We start from the raw sequence: 22,358 nt of genomic DNA, 5'->3' as shown, positions 1-22,358 counted from the left end.
TGGCAACGTTTATCTGAATCTGCCATTTGTCGCAATACGAGGAGATGGTATGGAGGTCTGCTTGAAGTGGCGCCTGAATTTGGTCGGCTTTCTTCCCGGTTGTCCAGAGGACAATATCATCAGCATATAGCAGTTTTTTGGATCGTAGTGAGCTGGGCAAATCGTTAAGAAAGGCTATGAAAAGTGTACAGGACAGGGCGGAGCCCTGAGGCAGGCCATTAAGTTGTTGTTTTGGCTTGCTAAGGGAGTGCTGGTATTTTGTACGTGTGCTCCTCCCAGACAGAAAGGATTGTATCCAATTGTATATCTTGCCCCGCACACCCATGGCTCTTAGCTTACAATAGAGGCCTTGCTTCCACACACGGTCGTAAGCCTGTTTTAGGTCTATGAACACTGCGTATGTGCTCTCGGACCTCTGGAACCCGTCGGCCACCTCCTGTGCGAATGTTGTAACCTGGTCGATCGGGCTTAGGCCTGCCCTAAAGCCGGCCTGTTCTGGCGCCAGGATACCGGCACTCTCAAAGGACCAATCTTTCAACATCTCCCATCTTTCAACATCTCCAATCTTTCAACATCTCCCATCTTTCAACATCTCCAATCTTTCAACAATTCCCATCTTTCAACATCTCCCATCTTTCAACATCTTCCATCTTTCAACATCTCCCATCTTTCAACATCTCCCATCTTTCAATATCTCCCATCTTTCAACATCTCCCATCTTTCAACATCTCCCATGTTTCGACATCTCCCATCTTTCAACATCTCCCATCTTTCAACACCTCCCATCTTTCAACATCTCCCATGTTTCAACATCTCCCATCTTTCAACATCTCCCATCTTTCAACATCTCCCATGTTTCATCATCTCCCATCTTTCAACATCTCTCATGTTTCAACATCTCCATTGTTTCAACATCTCCCATGTTTCAACATCTCCCATCTTTCAACATCTTCCATCTTTCAACATCTCCCATCTTTCAACATCTCCCATCTTTCAATATCTCCCATCTTTCAACATCTCCCATCTTTCAACATCTCCCATGTTTCGACATCTCCCATCTTTCAACATCTCCCATCTTTCAACACCTCCCATCTTTCAACATCTCCCATGTTTCAACATCTCCCATCTTTCAACATCTCCCATCTTTCAACATCTCCCATGTTTCATCATCTCCCATCTTTCAACATCTCTCATGTTTCAACATCTCCATTGTTTCAACATCTCCCATGTTTCAACATCTCCCATCTTTCAAAATCTCCAATCTTTTAACATCTCCCATGTTTCAACATCTCTCATTTTTCAACATCTCCCATGTTTCAACATCTCCCATGTTTCAACATCTCCCATCTTTCAACATCTCCCATCTGTCTTTTTATGCGTTAATAGTTGTGTCAAGTAGGAAAGGAAAAATGAAGATTTTTAAATTGTTTTTATGGTCAATAACACTTAAACATTACGCTAGATATTTCTGAACGCGGAACTTCTGCTTCAGTTTCTTTAGCAGAATAAGCTCTCTATGATTCTATGATATTTTAACAGATGTAATCATACAGTAACCTTTTTTTAATGCTATCAATTCTGATAAATGTCTTATTCACCTTCACCTTACGTATTCCTTATCCTTAGTCTGTTAAACCGTCTTTCTCCATTCCTCTCTGTCCTATGTCTTGAATAGAATTCAATGCCTATTCATTCTTTGATGTTTCATTTGATTGGACCAATAAAAATTATCTTATCCTATCTTATTTGCTATACTTACGTTAAGCCGTATATAGATGGTGTAGTAAAACTGTAAAGCATCACGCGAAAAGAGACTTTTTGAGTCTTCATGTAGATCTACCGAGTTCGAAGAAAGATTTATTTTGTGGAAGATAGGCCTACATCTCTTTCGGAGGCGCGGTGGCTGAGTGGTAAAGCGTTAGGCTTCTGAACCGGGGTCCCTGGTTTGAATCCTGGTGAAGACTGGGATTTTTAATTTTGGAATCCTTGGGCTTCTCTCAGTCCACCCAGCTCTATTGGTACCTGACCTTATTTGGTGAAAGTAAAGACGGTCGGTCGTTGTGCTGGCCACATGACACCCTCGTTAACAATAGGCCACATAATTATGACCTTTCATCTGCCGTACAGATCACAAGGTTTTTTTTACAACTGATTAACTTTCGATTTTGGTTTTACTGGGAACTATTTAGATTAACTTAAATGCTAGTGTATTATTAGAAAATCTTTACGTGTAATTCCAGCTAGCTGTTCAATGCACACAAACTTCCAACCCTTCTCTCTCCCCACTTGTGAAACCCGAAAATGTTTACAATTTTAACGCCTTTTGATCTATTATAATTCGTTTAATACGCTTGGCTGATATTCAAAAGTCTACCCTTAGTGTGTTTGCTTGCTCTGGCTGGTTTACAGTGTCTGTATCAAACCGATGAAGTAGAGTAGAGTATATTTCTCGAGTCGAGTTTAAATTAAAAAAAAATAAGTCTTAGAATAAATATGTACACACATTTCTGATTTATAGAACTCTCATGAAAATGTTTTCTTTTCTGGGTGTAGTTCTATTTAAAAACCAATTTTTCAGAGTTCTTGTACACTTAGATATGAATGCCCAGAAATAAAAAACTCTTTGCTAATATCGCTGACAGAAATCAACAAACACTTTCAGAAACGATCGCGCTTATACTATCAACATTTTTAGAAACCCCCGAAAGAGGAATAGCCGCTTTTAGTTTTGTAGTCTGTTCATCTGTCCGTGCGTCCCATTTAGATCTCAAAAACTAGAAATAATATTGATACTTCGATATCATAATTGTTAGGCGCTTCCATGGTGTCAAATGCAGAGAAACCAAACGGAGGTAACACTTAACGAACTCCAATAACATCGGCGAAGAGCCGAACAATCAATAGAAGTAAGTTTGACGCTGATAGGCCTACTGAACAAGAAGTTTAATAGCATTTAAGGGAGTCGTCGAATGTCAGCACTCTACGTTCATAACAAGCTTGCTATCTCTAAGGCGTCCTGGAAGTAGTCTGTTTATAAAGGCTGATATTTCGCTCTGCCTTAAACGTGTTCTTGTTTTGACTAGTCACGTCATTGTCTCTAAATCAAAACTTCCCCTATGTCCGAAACAAATAATTAATGCCTAATCGGGCGTGGTGGTCGAATGGTTACTCGCTTGGCTGAGGTCCTGGGTTCGAATCTGGGTGAAGACTTGGATTTTGAATTTCGGGATTTTCAGGGCGCCCCTGAGTTCACTCAATTCTAATGGGTACCTGACTTTAGTTGGGGAAAGTAAACTGGTTGGTCGTTGGGCTGGCCACAAAACACCCTGCTCGTTAACCGTTGCCCAAAGAAACAGATGACCTTAACATCGTCTGCCCCCATAGAGCACAAGGTCTGAAATGGGGAAACGTTTAACTTTAATCGTGTCGTAACAACCTCTCCCCCCTCCCACTTAAAAGAAATTGCCAGTTTATTTTTTTTTTCATATCGTCTTAGTCTGACATTGTGCAAGGGCCAAATTGTATGAGAAACATAAATAGACAACACACTTTGGGCCTTGATTCTGACTTCACACTTCAAATTTTCCTCAATGTGTCCATTGTCAAGTTCATCTATACACATTCATCCTAAATTTACTTTACTCAAGTGCCATTGGACTGTAATGTTCCATGTGGTGTCCCAAAGGTGACAGTAGACATAGTCTTTTAGTGTTGGCACAATAGTTGTGTACAGTTATACCTCGCCCATATGTCCCAGAGGTGACACCGTTTTCCCTCACTCGTCAGGACAGACATTTGACCTAGCACTACAAATTTACATTTATCACTATTCATTCTCCTACTTAGCACCTAATGTTTTCCGGGCATCAATTAAGTGTATTTAATTTTCTTTCTCCACTTACTCTAGCCAGCGCTACCTAACTCATGATCATGATCGCATAGAACTATGTGCGAAATTATATTTACTTACTTGACATATCTTCAAATATATCATCACTTTATTCACGCCCTTTCTTGTCGTACAAGTACATATATAATAACTAGATAAATAGTCAGACTGAGCTACGCTAACTATAGCCCCAATCAACTAAATTACAACATTGATTTTATTCGCAATGTTTTTCACGTAAACTCAACGGTCGATCATGTCCTTGCAGAGGTGACCTTCAACATTCGTTCTTTGCTTTCAAGATGCCGGGCAGGCGATATCTCTTCAGGATGGTTTCGACAGGACGGTTTTCTTCCCTTCCACGACAAAACTGTAAGGCCTTCTAAAAACAGAACTGTCATCGACGTTGTCATAATTTTAAAAAAATGTTTTCGTTATCCCATGGCATGAACCAAAAGGACAGCCAGACCTGGATTTCGCAGCCCAAATAGCATTACCGGGGAATACAATTAAATGAATACAAGAGCTAAAAGATTGCTTTGATAGAGATTAGAAACGCACTCAAAGTTATTTGTATGGCTGCTGGTCATCCAGTATCCACTCAACATTGGTCATACAGATCTTGAGCAAATAGAAAAGCTTACCTATTAAGGCCGTGTTGTTTGTCGATAGGGAAATCAGAAACAGTCTTTTAAATATTTACGGCCTATCTAAATAAACAAATCAATTAGCCTGAATACCAAGATCTCCCTCCTCAATGTCCCAACGGCCACCTACGCTTCTAGACGTGAAATTTTGAAAAGAAGTTTAACGTAGCTCAGCAGTAATGGCTAAGAAGAATCCCCCAAAATAACATACCGAGATAATGTGACCACTAGAGAAGCTATTTACCACAAGGGTATTTGCATCTGGAAGGAAGTTTGTATGAGATTCGTGGGACATTTCATTAGATAAAATGTAACACGTTTCCCAAAGTTAGCTTTAAGGGGAGGTATCCCTGAAAATCTTATTTTTGTTATTTCTAAAGCTAGGCCTTTGAAATTTGTTATGGTGACATATAATGATATTCTAAAATAAATAATGCTAAAAAAAGAACGTTTTTTGAATGATGGTTGCCAAGGTAACGGCGGCCATATTGTTTATTGTATACAAATTAAAACTCAGAATTTTGTACAAACTATTGATCAGAAATATATGAAATTGAATTAAAAGATAAGAAAAAAGGATCCTCTAAATTGGTACAACGTCAGAATGTAAGATTTAAGTATGTTACATTTTTTACAAATTTTTGAATTTTTAGTATTTTTTTGAAAAAAAGTAAATAAAATATTGAAAAAAAAATCACTGTACGAGTAAAGTAAATGATGTCCTTAAGAAGTGTTTCAAATTTCATTAAAATCTATCTAGTAGTTTAGGAGAAATTCCTAGTAAAGCATAATGGCATGTGCAAAAACTAACATTTAGAGAAAAATGAGTTTAAAGTATAAATTTTATTAAGATTTTGTCTCATAACCCTTACAAAAACATAAAAAAAACATGTTTTAGACACAGATTTAGGCAATAAAAATGATTGTGATGTATTGAAAAATGATTGATCTACTTAATTATGTTATTAGTTAAAAATCGATATCCTAGACCTAAAACTCGATTTTCTCTAGGGATACCTCCCCTTAACATGAAAGCCGAAAAGAAAAATGCAAAAACAAGGTCTTCTACTTTTAACAGGACGTCCACCTTTTTAGAAGATCGTGGGCTACAGCTGGGAAAAAACTCAGGAAGTCACCTTAGATCCATCTCTGTGAAGAGCGTCATTTGCTTCGAACGGTAAGCGAAGGCCTCAATCTAAGTGTTTCTAAAAATTGTACAACCACAAACCCGCTTCCCAAAGTTGGACAACAAGCGTTTTTCTGCATTTTTTAGCTACAAAAATGTCATTCTCCTGGCGTTTACAATGCTTTATTTTTCTTATAGTAGCAGGATTACAAGCCAAATAGAAGGGTTGGGACGTTGTGATACTAAACTATGACAAGCATTTTTAGACAGTAAGAGCACGTAAGGTTGTAATAAGTTTGATCGTCGTATTAGCAGTTCAGTTCACGCAAAAGACGTCATAGATCCACGGTATTTTACTTGAGATACATTGTCCGTTCTCGCGTCAAAAGGTGGCAGACAATTCTTTGCGTAGGAAAGAGGCAGGACAATGTTGCTTCGAAAGAATCCAATTTTGTTGATAACAATTTCAAGAAAAAAAGAATAAAATGGTTAAAATGAAAGGGTCAGTGGTGTCACTAGGTGGTGCAAGGAGGGGGGCGGGGGGATGAGGTAAGCTTTGGGTGACACCCACGTGAGATAAATTCACTTTTGCAATAGAAGGCAATTATAAAAAAAAAAAGTCAGTTGCTAGATATCCAAACATATTAATATATAAATGTATATTGCCTATAGCTTTTCTACTTTCAACGATATCGGTTGAAATCTTATCAAATTAGTCCAAAACTGTACTTTACATCTCCATCAAAACGTAAAACCTTAGTTTTACCTCTATACCATCTACATAGATATGAACTCTGCTTTAATTTAAATCTATTGATAAGCACCAAAATATCATGAATTCGACCGATGGTCAGTTTTTATCAAATGACGACAGTCTTCAGACAGTATCCAAAAACAAAATCACAATATATTTAAATAATATATATTAGGTTCTGATAATGAAAAACATTGACAGCCGGACTTACGTTAAAAAGAAAAATGACTAATAAATTATTGCTATCATTGACGAAAAAATTGCACAAAGATAGAGATACACATTGAGCAAAGTTGCATGATATCTACATGTTTTTAGCAAAGTTGAATTTGGCATTTCAGTACGTTACCTACAATGAATATTTATTGAAGAAAGGGAAAGAACTCATCGCTATAATTCACCAGCAAAATAATAACAAAGTAAAAGCTACCTACGGGTCTAAGCAATTAAATTTATAAAGCCTTTAAAACACAATAACTAATCATTCATAGACATAGTTTCATAATAGATCAATCTACAATCTACAATAAGACGGTGCGCAAATGTTTAAATAGGCCAATGGATTTATTAAAACTTGTTCTTGTTTGCGAAGAAAAGTCTTAGTGTACTGCTCTGAGCCTAGTGACCTAAGCGGTGTGAAGTTTATTTCCCCTTTGACGTCACGTAGAAAATTTCATTCATAAAAAATTCTAGCCAAAATTAATTTTTCGATAATGAAACATTTTCAAAACCGATATAACGGTCGACCTCGAGTTTTCCCGATGTAGCCAATGAGTTGAGAATTTTTTTCTCACCTATATGCACATACCTTGACATTTTAAAGAAAATCATTATAGCCGTTTTCGAATATATATATATATATATATATTACTTGAGAAAAAAACAACAACAAGTATTTGACCGATTCAAACTGGTCAGTGTAAGGCTAGTCTAGGCTACATGAAGTTGGTCATGACAAGACAACCAAGCAATAGTGTTTGTGTGTCTTGAGTGGTTAGGCGAGAACATAGACAATAGACACTGTCATTGTTAGTCAATCATAAAGACTAATTATAGACCTTCTCTTAACACGTATTTTTTTTTACTTTGCTTACAAAATCTAGATCTAGCTGCTTAGATTAAGATCCATTTACTTTACAAGATTTTAAACTTTACTGTATGATTTTTCTTTATTCAGTAAGTAAATAGATTAAATTAATATGCTTGTTTGACTTCACATAGAAACCCGGTGAAAGTCTGACCGCGTTGGATGCTCAAAATCATTACGTCAGAAAAACATCCATTACTAAGTTATTATTGAAAAAAAAATTTATATTCATTTTCTGTAAATCAAAACACATATTATAACAAAAATTGTCAAAACTATCGGCGTTAATGATAAGTTTGTAAGTTTGAAATCCAGAAAAGGAAACTATTAGCAAGAGCATTTTATTCTTGTCCACTTTAAAACGTTAAACTTATAAAATACTTATTAGTGTATCTTTGAATGTATTTTAAGAAAGTTCGAAGAGTTTCAGATGTCGTTACAAACGTGGCAGTAGAATGTAGAACATTTTCTGTAAGAACCTCTTCAAGATTTAATAATGAGCACGTGTTGAGGCTAGAATGATTCTAATTTTAATAATCTTAAATTTTAATGCATATAAAAATCTGTTGATAAATTATCATAAACAACCAACTTTGAAAAAAAAAACAACAGCCGACAATCATTTTATCGTTGTCTAACGGTCAATAACTTTTTATAATAATTAGCTCAATTTATTATTGTTACAACAAAAGAATTTGGGCCGGGTATTGGGCCATGTGGGGAGGGGAGTGAAATCATGACATGACAGCACCGGGTGAAATCAACCCTAGTGACGCCACTGAAAACAACGTCACTTTATTGCGTTTCTTACATATAAGCTTTGTGTCGTTGTTTTCCTTGATTACCAGGCTCCTCAAATATGGAGTAACTACAATTTACAAAAAGGCGATTTGGTCAAAAAAAATCGTTTGGCCTTCCCATTTTTTTTTAATCCTGTAACGTTGTATACAATTTAGCCGAAATAAATAATGTACACATATCTTTTACTTAATGTATTTTCATAAAATTGTCTGCAAAAGTGCGTTCTGAAAACTGCATTCTTTCCAATTATGCGTCACTCCATGGTGGGTGTCATTTGATGCGGCATGGCCATGCAATCCCCGCACTACCTAGTGACTCCACTGAATACTATTGCATTAAAAGAAGCGCATACCAAAGCGCTTAGCACATTAGCTTATCACAACACAGAGTAAATAAACAACTAAACAAAAAAAAAACATTATTTTTTTTAAAGACATTGATAAGGCTTGTCTTCGAATCCGAAAGTTAATGAGGAATGCACTATTTCCAGTGGCTACGCAGACCCAGCTATGACCTACATATTTTGCCACATCCAGGGCAAGCATACCCATTGTCTGCCGGTTGTCGGTTAAGATTTACTTTTCGCCGTCTGTGTCTGTCCTCAAATGTGTATCCCGCGGTCTTTTGGGAGTGACCTCCTGCTGTCTCGTTCTGAGGCTGCATGCAACCATCTGATATCTTCTATGTCTTCTATGTCAAGTTGGTCTTCAAAGCGTCTTCCTGGGGCGCCTCTGTTACGTTGACCACCTTTTAGCTCACCGAAATAGACTGCTTTTGGCATAGGGAAGCGTGCTCGAGAGGCTAAGTACGCTTGAGTTTAGCTTGCCTTAACTACCTATGTAGGGGGCTCGAGCAGATATGTGTTTACTGAGCGCCTAAAGGCAGCACTGAAAACCTTCTCCCAGACACTCCCTTCCCTCCTTCAATGGTCCACAAATAAGATTGGATCAAAGAGCTCTGATCATGCTATAAGCATGAAAGTATTGCTATATAAAAACCAGAATTATTATACGTTTTAAAAAATTAATTTAATTAAATTTTTATCTCAAATTGGGTATCGAACGCGTGAAGTTGACAAAATCAATGATTCTACTAATTAGGCCAGCGCGCATTCTATAAGAATCCAATTGCTTATCGGTGTCATTATTACATTTAGAACTCTTAAGATCTATTCTAGATCTAAACGTAATCTATATTTTATTTACGCCGAAATATAAACAAAACTATACATCAAATGTGCAATTTGTAGAAAAAAATCATGTTTAAGATCAACTTTCAGGCTCCGCCCTCCATGAAGTTAGGACTTGAACAGAGGTATTGTAAACAAGAAAAATGAAACAACACTTTTATTTCACTTCGCCAATGGCCACCAGCTACCTAAGACCAGCCGGCCAGCCGTGACACTATTGATGTATTTGAAATGGGACACTCAAAAACCTTAAAGATATTAAAGTACAGAAATCATTGGCAGGTGTAAAGTGGATCGGATGATGGTGCTGGGGGTAGTGGGTAGAGACTACTGAGAAATAGGGTTGGGGTGTTACTACATGATCATGTGCTAGTTTGTTTCAACAAAAAAATAGTGGTAGCCCAAGTTTATGGAATTCATCTGTTAATTATAATAAAATATTATTTATATTTAATAAATTTTTATGTGACTTTGGTACGAAATGACCGAAACATCAATGGTTAAAAACAATAACAGATGGTTATAATTACTTGAAAAACAAATTGCGTATTGTATCAAAGGGAAGCAATTTTTCGATGGTCCGGGTAAAGATAATTGATATCTATCGCAAGTGGTAAAAGATGTGACTATCACAATAAACACAAATGTTGTCGCCGCTTGTTAAGTTTTGTAGTAGAAATGCTCACAATCTCATAGCGCCGCTTTCTTCAATAGGTGATGACGTCATTTGTGCTATTTTAATTCGTGTAGTATTTTTTTCCCTTGTCGCCTCGACGTGTTGTTGTTTTTTTTAAATGAGGTCCATTTTTTCTTCTTGTACCTTTGGTACATTCACGCCATCTTGCGCTACAGAGGCAAGCTGTATCTTTTGAGTTCCTGAATTTTCATTGTGTTTTACGTTACTGGACAACCTTAGCAATAGCGTTGGTTATATTCTTAAAGGATTATTTGACCTCTGTTTAGTGTGAGTTTTATTTCACATTGTTAAGTTATTTTAATATGGATTCGGTCGTATTTGTAATTTGATTAGAAGAGTCTATGCTATTTGTCTTTCTATAGAGTTTCAGGTTTCAGTGTTCAATCTTGGTGATATATTGTGATTTTTGGTGCTACCCTGAACTTTGTTATCTTTGTCGTCCTTGGTTAGAAGATACTTGTGTTATCCTTAACATTTTTAAGTAAAATGAACTGAACCTGTTGCAGAATCTTTGTCTTGAAATGAAGTATTGTTGAGATCAATATTATTGGACATCATATCATAAGGTGTTTTTTTTTTGTTTGAAATGCTATTTAAGTATTTAATTGAACTGTACTTGAGTTATTAATTTCACATCATGCTATATGTATGTGTATCTACTTTTCATTTTCATTAATCATGAGCCATTTCATTGTATTAAATGTATAGTTTAATTTTAAATCATCATACACCTCGTTTATTAATTTACATACAACTGGGTGTGTGTGGTGTGTCTGTTGGGCTGAACCTTAGGACTGATATATTTATTTAACTACAAAGAAATTATAATTAGTTATAACAAACACGCATATTGCAAGTCAAAATAACATTTTTAATGCCTAGACAACTTAATAAAAACAATTAAATAATCAAAGTCCTGACAAATGTCAAGTATTGGTTAATCAGGTCCTCAAGTCATTGCGTGCAGGATCAACTGTCAAAGCCTCTTTTTTTTCATTTTCATTATAAGTTTCATAGATGGTGTCATTATCAAACCTTCAGCTTTTGTCAAGACTTGTTACATTTATGAAATAAAAGAAAGGTCAACGAATGGGAACCAACCTTACAAACACTTTCTTGATAACTTCTAGAACCTACAACCCAGGCTTATCTAAATGGTGAGCTGTTGCGCACTACAAGAGCCTGTGCAAAGCAGTTACAACAATGTTAATGTAAGACTACCGACCAATCTAGAGGAAGATGACAAGAAAATCTAAACATTAAATCCACACATGACAGTCTAGCTATGAAAAGTTACTTTTTTCGTAAGTTAATAACTCTGAAATTGTTCACTCTTTTTTCTTCTGAATTATTATTTTCGGTTATTAAACAAATGTTTACAATACAAATTACATAATCTCATTGCTAGTCATTAGCCATTTGAGTTTTTACAAAATTCTCACCAATAGGCCAATAATAAAGCAAAGGCCTGGGAATTGGACGTTGCTCATATTGAGTTGGGTCAAAACATAATGGAATGCTCTCCCACAAATTCACTGGCAACCTTGCTAGCTTAGTTTGAAACTTGAACATTTCCTGAATAGTCTCTGGAATAAAAGACTGTTCCAAATGTTTTTCCCTTTCTGGACTATCTGGCTAGAAACTGCAACGAATGCTAGTTTAGCCAAAGGCCAAGGATTTTGACTGGCTTCCGTGAGAAGACTGTGCATATCATGACTCACAAACCCGTAAGTATTTCTGTTGTATGACAATATTGTTCTAAGGTCCTTACTCGATAGGTAACAAGTAGCAATTAATATTTGTATCGCACCAAGATGATCATTTTTTAAAAATGTTTCCACATTGCAATGTTTGAAATAACATTCTTCAAGGTTGTAGGCGAAACCGTTGCACAGAAAAAGACTCAAATTTTCTATGCTGAGAGGGGCATTGGTTTCGTCCAATTTTTTGCTATAGGCGAACTGTTCCAATAAATATTTGTATTTTGTATCGAGACACAGATCTAAATTTGTTTGGCTTCTTACTCTAAAAGATGCATCTTCACGACAAGGGAGGCTAAAATATATAAATTTGTTAAAGTCCTTGATCTCAGACTTGGTCATTAAAAAGTAGATTAAAGCTGACCTTTTCTGTTTGTCTTTGATGTTTACATCAGCTCCACTTGATGTGAGTTTACGAAATTCCCACCTTAGGTTCCCTGCTAAAAACATCAGAGCAGTTCGCCCAAGATTATCTTGTAAATCTAAATTTGGCTGAAAAGCAAAAATTTCTTCAAACAATGTGTCTTCCTTACAATCCCCATGGAATATTTGCTTTGAGACTACAAGCAAAGGGGAATAACCGAGTTTGTTCTGCATATTGACGTCTGCGTTGTAGTTTCGCAATATTCTTATCAAGGGTATTTTACAAAACTTAGTTGCTAGTAGCAGGGGCGTATTTCCGAAAGACGTTTGTGAATTCACCATGGCTCCGTTATCCAGAAGATAAATTGCCAGATCCACATTTCCGTTTAAAACTGCTACGTGCAGCGGTGATCTGCCAAATCTGTCTCTACCGTTTATAGGTAGCCCTGCAGTCAGCAAAGACTTTGCTATTTCCACGGTTGTTGAATAATGCAAAACTGTACCTCCAACATGATTTCTTTCAAAAATATTGATACCAGCAGCCATTAACCAGTGAAATGATAAGAGACATCTGTGTTGTACAGATAACTGAAACGCATTATTGCAATGCTTATTAATATTGTTTAAGTCACTGCCATGTTGCATCAACAAAAGAGCTATCTCATCAAAACCACAAAACAAAGCCAAGGCTAATGGTGTTTGACAGGAACAGGATTTTGCGTTCAAATCACTTCCGGCTTTTATTAGTATTTTCACGTTCGATTGCCTATTACGTTTCACAGCGATGAATAGAGCAGTTTCATTTTTTTGATTTCTTGTGTCTAAATTAAAATTAAGTTTCATTTTCTTAATACTTTTGCAGTGGCCAGCATCATCTGCATGAAATTTGTTTACAAAATAACCCAGTATTTTTTTGTTGGCGCAGCTCGCTGCGTAATGAAGAGCTTCATTCCCCTGTGAATCACGTACATAAATGTCTGCACCTGTCTCTAGGACAAAGTACACCATTTCTTCGTGTTCCATTATCAACGCAACTTGTAATGGTGTGTGATTTCGTTTAGGTGAGAGGTATATTATTTTTTGTTCCAGAATCGTTGGCATGTAGCTTGTGCTATATGAATGTAAAGAGGGTGGGGTCTGCATGCTGTTATTTGAGAATTGCTTAACTTCCCTTTCTTTTGATTTTTCCGTCTTTTTGAAAGAACTTATCAAGCTTTGGCAGAGTCCTTCATCGTTAGCATCAGCCCCTTTTCCCAAAAGATATTTCACTACAGCTAATTGGTTTAAGTAGGCTGCAAGAAGGATTGGTGTTTCATTGTCTTCACTTCGTGTGTTAACATCAGCCCCGCTTTCAACTAGCAGTCGAATTATTTTAAAAAGAGGGCCCTCCTCTGTAACATTTTCGAATGGAAAACTTTTAGGTTCATGGCTTAACAAGCTGACCACTAGAGCCGTTCTAGCCCTGTAACCCAATGCTCTTACATCGGCTCCGTGGTCTATAAGCATTGCTACAACATCTTCATTATTTATCTTCACTGCACTAAATAACACTGGATTACCATCACCATCAAAATGGTTAGCATTTGCACCATGATGGAGAAGATATTTCACAATGTTGCGGAGATTCTTTCTGCTTATTGACGTGATCAATCTTAGCATTGCGCTCTACGAAAGAGCTGACCAGTCTGAAGCATTCATCTGCCTTCCAATATCCGCGTGAATGTTTTAAGAAGATCATCAACGCTGTGTTTCCGTTCTTATCTACGAGATCGACTTCTTTTACAGAATTCATAATTTCTTGTACAACAGCACAGTCAAATTTAGCTGCCGCTATCAACAAAGGCGCTTCACAGGGTGATGCATAAATGTTAACATCAGCTCCGTTCTGAATAAGTAGTTTGGCTACGTCTCCAGTGGGTCTTTTCATAGCAATGGTTAGAGCTGATTCTTTATATTTGTTGAAAACGTTGACCCCAGCGTTATATTTAAGTAAGAGATGTACTATTGACAATGCGTCAGAGTCCTCAAGATATTTTTGCACTGGAACAATTACTTGGTAGTGTCCTCTCGTTTGATAGTCTTTTGTTTCTTTCACCACAGCTCTCATAAGAGCCGTGTTTCCTTCAGAGTCTGTGTCATTGACATCCGCTCCTGCCTGCAATAGCCTCTCAACGATATCTTTCTGATTCTTGTCAACAGAGATCATTAAAGCTGTCAACATCTTTTTGTTTCTAACATTGACATTACAACCTCGGTCAATGAGAAGTTTGACCAAGTCAAAGTTTTCATTTTCTAAGCAGAGAATCAATGCTGGAATGGAGTCAGTGCAGTTCACTTCGGCCCCTGCTTTTATTAAAGCTTCTGCTATTTTAAAGTATTTTTGTTTTTCACTTTCACAACTGGCCCATTTGTAAATCCCTGAAATTGCTTTAATTAAGGCGCTCTGTCCTAGATCATCTTTACAGTTCACATCTGCACCTGCATTAATCAACAAAGTAGCAACATAGTCATTACCTATTTGAAGTGCCAACATTAGAGGGGAAACACCATTAGTGGTCAAGATATTAACATCAACTTTGTTTTCCTTAAGACATTCAACTATCTCAATTTTGTTTTCCCTTATAGCCAAGTGTAAAGCGTTGTCTCCAGAGGATGTTACAAAATTAATATCTGCACCTTTCGCAATAACCTCTTTGATTTGTTCCAAGAAACCAGATTTTACTAGTTTAAATAAAGGAGTCTCTCCTTTTGAATTGGCGCAGTTGATATTGCAATTTTTTTCAATCAGATATGAAATTATTTGTTTATAATTCGTTTTGTCAACTGATCTAAGTAGGAGACAACAACCTTTAGTGATTATAACATTAGAGGTTGGTATCGAAAGAAGAAGGGGTGTATTTCCGTCCAGATCTACTGGGTCTAAATGAGCCTTTCCTTCAACTAAAAGTTGTACAATATCGAATCGACCGAATAAGGCAGCTTTATGAAGAGCGGTGCTGCCATAAGTATCTGTGAAGTTGATATCAGCGCCTGCTGAGATCAGTTTTTTTAACAAATCTGGTGAGCGCGTGTGCAAAATGGTTAACCCTAAAGATACTTTGTTTTGTATGAGTTTGGTCACGAGGTCATCTCTACCATGATGGTTGGCAACAATTAAATCTGTTTCAAACTCTTCTTCAGTTTCAGTCTGCGATCGTTTGTTTTCCCCTGCAATGATCTCCTCGTACATGCTACATGAAACAGCTCTCCCCAAAGCCTCTAGGCCTTCGCTGCATGAGAATAATGCTCCATGCCTTATGAGCAATCTGATCAACTCTGTATTGTACAATTTATGGGCAGTACAATCGCCCTCTTTTGACCGCAAGACGTTAGGATTCGCCCCATGCTCGAGCAGGAACTGACAGGTTCCCAAATCTCTTTTTTCAACTGCTAACATGAGGGCAGTGTTCCCATTCGAGTTCCTTGAGTCGATCTCTTCCTTATCAATGTTGGGATCTCTTGACTTTGCCTCATCCAAAACCTGATTGACAGCATTATTTGGAGTTCTGTAGGCATAAAAAGTAAACCCCACAACGTCTTCACTGAACAGCTTATACATCCTGGTGTCGATCTTCAACGTCTTCACTGAACAGCTTATATATCCTGGTGTCGATCTTCAACGTCTTCACTGAACAGCTTATACATCCTGGTGTCGATCTTCAACGTCTTCACTGAATAGCTTATACATCCTGGTGTCGATCTTCAACGTCTTCACTGAACAGATTATACATCCTGATGTCGATCTTCAACGTCTTCACTGAACAGCTTATATATCCTGGTGTCGATCTTCAACGTCTTCACTGAACAGCTTATACATCCTGGTGTCGATCTTCAACGTCTTCACTGAACAGCTTATACATCCTGGTGTCGATCTTCAACGTCTTCACTGAACAGCTTATACATCCTGGTGTCGATCTTCAACGTCTTCACTGAACAGCTTATACATCCTGGTGTCGATCTTCAACGTCTTCACTGAACAGCTTATACATCCTGGTGTCGATCTTCAACGTCTTCACTGAACAGCTTATACATCCTGGTGTCGATCTTCAACGTCTTCACTGAACAGATTATACATCCTGGTGTCGATCTTCAACGTCTTCACTGAACAGATTATACATCCTGATGTCGATCATCAGCTGAAAACAAAATAACGAAATGGCATTATCAAGAAGTGTCCTTCTAATTTTATGTATATGCCAATGTGAAATTCAATAAATATATACTTATTTATATTGTAAAAAAGCCAGGTACAGTGTTGTGTATTTATGTGTTTTTTTTTTGTTGTGTGTTGCGAACTGATCTGTTCCTGTGTGTCCAAATGTCTTGGTGTCCAGTTCAGCTTAGGGTTAGGGTTGTGTGTGTATACTGTGTTATTGGTGAACTGTTTTGTCATTCTTGTACAATAAAGCCTAGAATCAAAACATTTCTTCCTGTAGTGTTTCATTAGGCTACTACATACAGTAGAGAAAGTACAGTATACACTATATCCGCCCACGGCCTAGAAAGACTTAATACCAGGTTTGGGCAATATGGAAAGGGAAGTGTCGTTAGTTTTTAGTGAGAAATTGCACATTTTGTTGGAAAAAACAGTTACGCCAATTTAAAATCTGTATAATATTTCTTGATATCTATATTATAAAGTAGAATGTGAGGTGTATGTATGTATGTATGTATGTATGTATGGATGTATGTTACTTATAGACATCAAAACCGCTTGACCAATCTTGATAAAACTAGGCAGGAATGTTCCTTGGGTACCAACTTAGACCGTAGTGTATGTATTGTAGCCCTAAAACAAACTTAAGACCCTCAAAAAAAAATAAAGTTGTCCGACTCTATTAAAGCTATAGTATTTTATGGATCTAGGCCATGTCTACAATGTTGACATGAGAAAAGATAGAAAGGATTTAGACCTAGATCAAATTTTAAGAAATACACTTTGCGCAGATAGTTATTTACTTTGACACATGAAAATACAAAAGAAGATCCATTGATTTCATTATATAATAAAATTAACCTTCAATTTTGTGTTTCAAAAGCATTTTTTACATTAATTAGTTCCTTATATCTGTGACTACAGATTTCCTGACGAACATTCTTTCATTAGACAATACCGTAATGAATCGCGTACTAAAAATTAATTCGTTTAATTGTTCACTTTATAATCCCAATCATTTATCAAAGCTATCGCTCTTTTCGTTTTTAATAGATAAGAATGTATCGACTTCGGGTAAACCATTTTCGCAAAACTAATTTTATTTTCTTAGCGAAAGAGAAATAACGTGAAAGGATCATTAGCTACGTTTAACATACATCTAAATCCAATCCACTAGATTATTCAAAAGCAAATGTTTTCATTTAAAAAAAAATGGATTTTCCCCTATTAGCTATTTTGATCTGTTAGCTTCATTCACACTATTTTTACATTGACACATTCGCTTTACTTATTACATTATTATTTCGTTTAATTGTTTACAAACACTCTCAGTGAATATATCGACAGTAATGCGCAAATAAAGACCTGCGGGTCGCGGGTAACATATGTCTAGTATCAATATATTTCTATAATGATCGCCCCCTTCAAATAAAAATTTAAATCCTTAGTAGTTTTTAAAAGTAGAGAGGAGTTAGTACGTGATTTAACGTTTTACTCTATCAACCTACCCTCCACACTGTATCCAGCCTTTAAAACAATTGGGATAAGATAAGACAAGATTATTTTTATTGATCCAAACAAAAGTAAAATTAAGATTTGACTACAATTGACCACCTCAATGTAACTACTGTAACAATAACAATAAAGTGGTATGGCTCGATAAGGAATTAATTATTTATTTCGTAAATACGGGAAGTTTAAACGAAGTGACAATGATGTGACTAGTAAAACAAGGCTAGGGTTTTAGAGACGGAACGAAATAGAAGTCGACCGTAAACAGACTACTTCCAGGACAACGTAGAACTAAGTAACATTTTATGAACGTAGAGAGTTAGCTGACATTCGACGGTTCCCTTCATAACCAGCGCCTTTCTTGTAATGGAGAACTACCATACACTGTAGAGTAAAATTGTAAAGTAAACTTGATCGCGATTTTGTACTTAGTATAGTATACTATGAATAAAATGCAAATACGAATTTATTTTCTACGAAATTTTAATTTTCACTTATTATCCTTATCTATACCTTGACTGGCCCCCGCGAAATCCGTTTCGCATAGGGCCTCACAATTTGTAGGACCGGCCTTGTTTAGGGTAGCAACAGTTCTTTGCCATTGTGTCAATTAGTTTGGATCAGTCAGGTCATTACATTTGTAATTGATATAAACCAACAATAAATCTGTGCGAAGAATAATATTTTTAACAATTGGTTTTGTTTTTTCATGCCTTTAGCTTGGTAATTAAACAATGATCCTTCCATTTATCTGGACCAGTTGGGAAATTGAAGGGGGGTGGGGGGGGGGGGAAGAAAGAAAGAGATATCTGGGTGGATTTTACCATAATTTGTTTTTAAAAGCAGCGACCTGAATTCGAATGCAAACGGATTTCGCGGGCAAAGTTTGGATAGGAAAGCGGATATAAGTGAAATTTAAGAGTTTGTATTATTAGAAAATAAATTCGTCTATGCATTTTATTCATCCTTTACTACGTACAGAATTACTTTACGAGTCTTGAGTCATACAGTATATCATAATAATTCAGTTTCCTACATACATCACGCTCAAAAGAAAGAATTCCAAATCTTTCAAACTATCTTTGAGAATTGTTGACCTCAAGTAATTCTTCATTAGTTTGAGGCGCGAGAAGCTTCTTACATCAGATTACACAATTACGGCTAATGCATAATGCCGTTTTTATTTATAGCGCGTAGGATTGACGTTTTCCATATTAAATGAGCCCCCACCCCCTCCAAATGACAATATTTGTCTATATATTCACGTATATTTTAAAGACTTTGTCGTATATTTTGTAATTTCGGGAGATTTCAAGGAGCTCCTGGGGTAAATCGACAGGAGGGCGCGGGAAATCTGTTTTAAGTTATAAAATGGTTTCATTTTAATAATTTATACACCTTGAATTAGCGTAGCTCCTATGAAAATGCGGGGCCCCCTGTGGTCGCATAGGTTCCAGTGGCCTAAAGCCGGCATTGCAAAATAGCGGCGTATGCTACGCCGCCGGTCGACTAGTGTTGTTTACTTTCTGTTAGTTTATCAGTGGGAATCTGATAATCGTGTTAGGTCAATATTCAGTGGTTTTAATGAATTCATTTGCGTCAAACAATAACTTACTAACTTCAGGAACATCAAGTACACCATTTTGATAGCTTAAACCCTAGTTCAGCGGTTCTCAACCTTTTAAGCTTGGCGACCCCTTTTTACAATCCCCAACTCTGCCGCCACTCCCTCCCCCCCCCCCAAACACACACAACACTAGAAGAATAAACAAAAACAAACTATTTTTCGTTGGTCTTTGGTGACCCCTGGCAAATCGTCAATCGACCCCCAAGGGGTTCGCGACCCACAGGTTGAGAACCCCTGTCCTAGATGAAGTCGAAGCGTATGATAGATTCAAGTTTGTAGCCTTATTATTTAGATCAAGGTCTAAATCTACAATTAGGCCTATACAGATCTACAAGCATTAGGGTAACCAACTCTAGAAAAACAAAATCTTAATCCACTTCCTCCCAGCCTAAAATGTAAATAGACTGTGTTCGACTGATGTTAACATCCTGGTCAGATAAACGTACTAGTGTAATTTACGTGAGATATCTTTAAGAGGCGCGGTGGCTGAGCGGTAAAGCGCCTGGCTTCCGAAAATGGGTCTCAAGTTCAAATCCTGGTGAAGCCTGGGATTTTAGGATCTTTGGGCGCCTCTAAATAATGGATACCTGACATTAGTTGAGGAAAAGTAAAGGCTGTTTTGATTGTTGTGCTGGCCACATGACACACTCGATAACCGTATACCAAGGAAACAGAACTTAAACATCATCTGCCCTATAGACCACAAGGTCTGAAAGGGGAACTTTACTTTATATATATATATCTTTACACTAAAATAGTTACACCCCCCCCCCCCCCCAACGGATTTCGACAACCTGGTCAGATCGTACACATGTTGGTCCAAGTGTACTGTAGTGTGCAGTCCAAAATGACAAGACGAGACCCGTTTTTTCGTTGCGATTTTAATGGTTATGCAATAGTGTTAGTTGGATTTGTATATTGAGTAGTTAGACAAGTAAAAATCACATTGGCATCATTAGTCAAGCATGTACTTTACACTTTACACTTTACACAGGACAAATATTCATAAAACTCCAGCAATTTCGTTTCTATGTCTTTGGTTACCTTAGTACATGTGAAATTCCAAATGCATTTTATTTAATGTGATTTTAATCATTACCGGTTTAAATTAGGTTTCCTATATGTAATACGTTTATATGATCTAAAAATAATAAAACTACCTTCTTTTGTAAAGGTTTTAATGAAAGGCAAAAATACAAGCACACATATTTATGTAGACATCTTATAAAAAATGTATTGTGCAATAACTTTATGTAAGAAATATCTGTCTATACTATGAACACAGAAGATTGTATGTATCAATTGTTTTTATTTCATGTTTCGGTTTACTAAGTCTTGAACGTCAATCTGCAAAGGGGACTAGTGCAGCTTATACCACCACTTCAGTCAAGTGTAAATTGTTTCCCTTCTTTGAGATACCAAACAAATAATTTATGACCTATTAGATATAAATAGTAAATTACTAATTGGTTAATTTTATCTTTTGATAATTGTGTTGTAAGGTAAAAGAAATAATTGATCCAAGAATGGGTGTGGGAGAAATAACTCGTACAAACTTTTGGCCAGATAGAATGAGTTGATATAAGCTTTCTAATAACTTCACTTGACAGCTCGCCTTTCTTAAAATGTCAAATTTTGCTCTTTCTTGTCCTTACATTTAATCAAAAACTTAATTAGATTGATCTATCTACTATTCTACTTGACTAACCTTTTGTCATGTAAGAGCAGAAGTACAACCGTTTCCTAATACAGTCGCATAGGTACTCTAAGGAGATGTATAGAATCCAGATCTACATTTACCAAACTCATAGACACATCTATTTTATTGTTATTATAGTTTATACTTAGAAGGTACACCAGTTTTAGTTTCAGTATTAGTTTTATTTGAAACAAGGCAAATTAGCTAGAATAATGGCTCACACGTAGAAATTATAGACTTCCTATTACTTGTGGATTGCACACGGCACACATGTGCTCCCACCTGTACTCTTCCCTCTCTTGTCACTTGAGAATGACATGCCAAGCGTCATAAGAAAGTAGTCATTTGCTTACCTTGTAGACTAGATCCGGCTGGTCTACTGTCTCTATAACAAAATGACGTCTGACCTACTTACAAACGTTGCATTCTACTTTCTACAAACTGTCCTTGAGCAGAAAAAAAGGGGGGTGGGGGAGCGTTCTAGGCTTTTCGGTTAAATCTCATTTGTTCGCAAATCTTTGGGGGGGGGGGGGGGATAACACATTTTCCTAATAAAATCCGAATGGACGTCGATGTTTATATACAAAATAAACACTTTGGATTTGTAGCTTCCGCATAAGTGTTTTATAGGCTACTGTGTATAGACATCGCGCGGATATAGCAGTATTTTTTTATAACTTTTTTTTTACCTTGAAAGAAAAATATTTTATGCAGAACAGTTACAATACAGTATATAATACACTTCAGCGGCCAATAGTAGGCCAACAGCCTACTGTAACTGTAACAGAATGGCTGCCTGGTCGTGCGGTTTGCGCGCTGGATTGTCGTTTGGATTTATCGATGGTCCCGGGTTCAAACCCTGCCCACTCCCATCCCCCGTCGTCCTGCGGGAGGTTTGGACTAGGAAGTAAACTATCTTCAACTCTGAGGGAACATCCGAAATATGTAAAACTTTTTGCAACATTTTACAAACATGTTTTGTAACAAAAATGAGACCTCAAGTTAGAGACGT

General features: G+C 36.8%; 1 protein-coding gene across 1 annotated transcript; it reads right to left on the bottom strand.

Annotated features, from left to right (window-relative positions):
- Positions 1-11,040: 11,040 nt before the first annotated feature.
- LOC106062518 (putative ankyrin repeat protein RF_0381) lies at positions 11,041-21,613 on the bottom strand. The gene is made up of 2 exons (XM_013220797.2): positions 21,356-21,613; positions 11,041-16,488 (listed from the first exon to the last, which is right to left on the bottom strand). Exon 2 carries the CDS (start codon positions 15,909-15,911, stop codon positions 13,890-13,892), a length of 2,022 nt encoding a protein of 673 aa, XP_013076251.2. The 5' UTR covers positions 15,912-16,488; positions 21,356-21,613; the 3' UTR covers positions 11,041-13,889.
- Positions 21,614-22,358: the final 745 nt, after the last annotated feature.

Source organism: Biomphalaria glabrata, chromosome 11, assembly GCF_947242115.1.
Source record: "Biomphalaria glabrata chromosome 11, xgBioGlab47.1, whole genome shotgun sequence".
Lineage (NCBI taxonomy): Eukaryota > Metazoa > Mollusca > Gastropoda > Planorbidae > Biomphalaria > Biomphalaria glabrata.
Note: the sequence above shows the minus strand (reverse complement) of the source record. Positions and strands in the feature narration are given on the sequence as shown.

Excerpts from the sequence above, each read along its gene's own strand:
- LOC106062518 (XM_013220797.2), bottom strand. The coding sequence starts at position 15,911 with ATGTATAAGCTGTTCAGTGAAGACGTTGTGGGGTTTACTTTTTATGCC.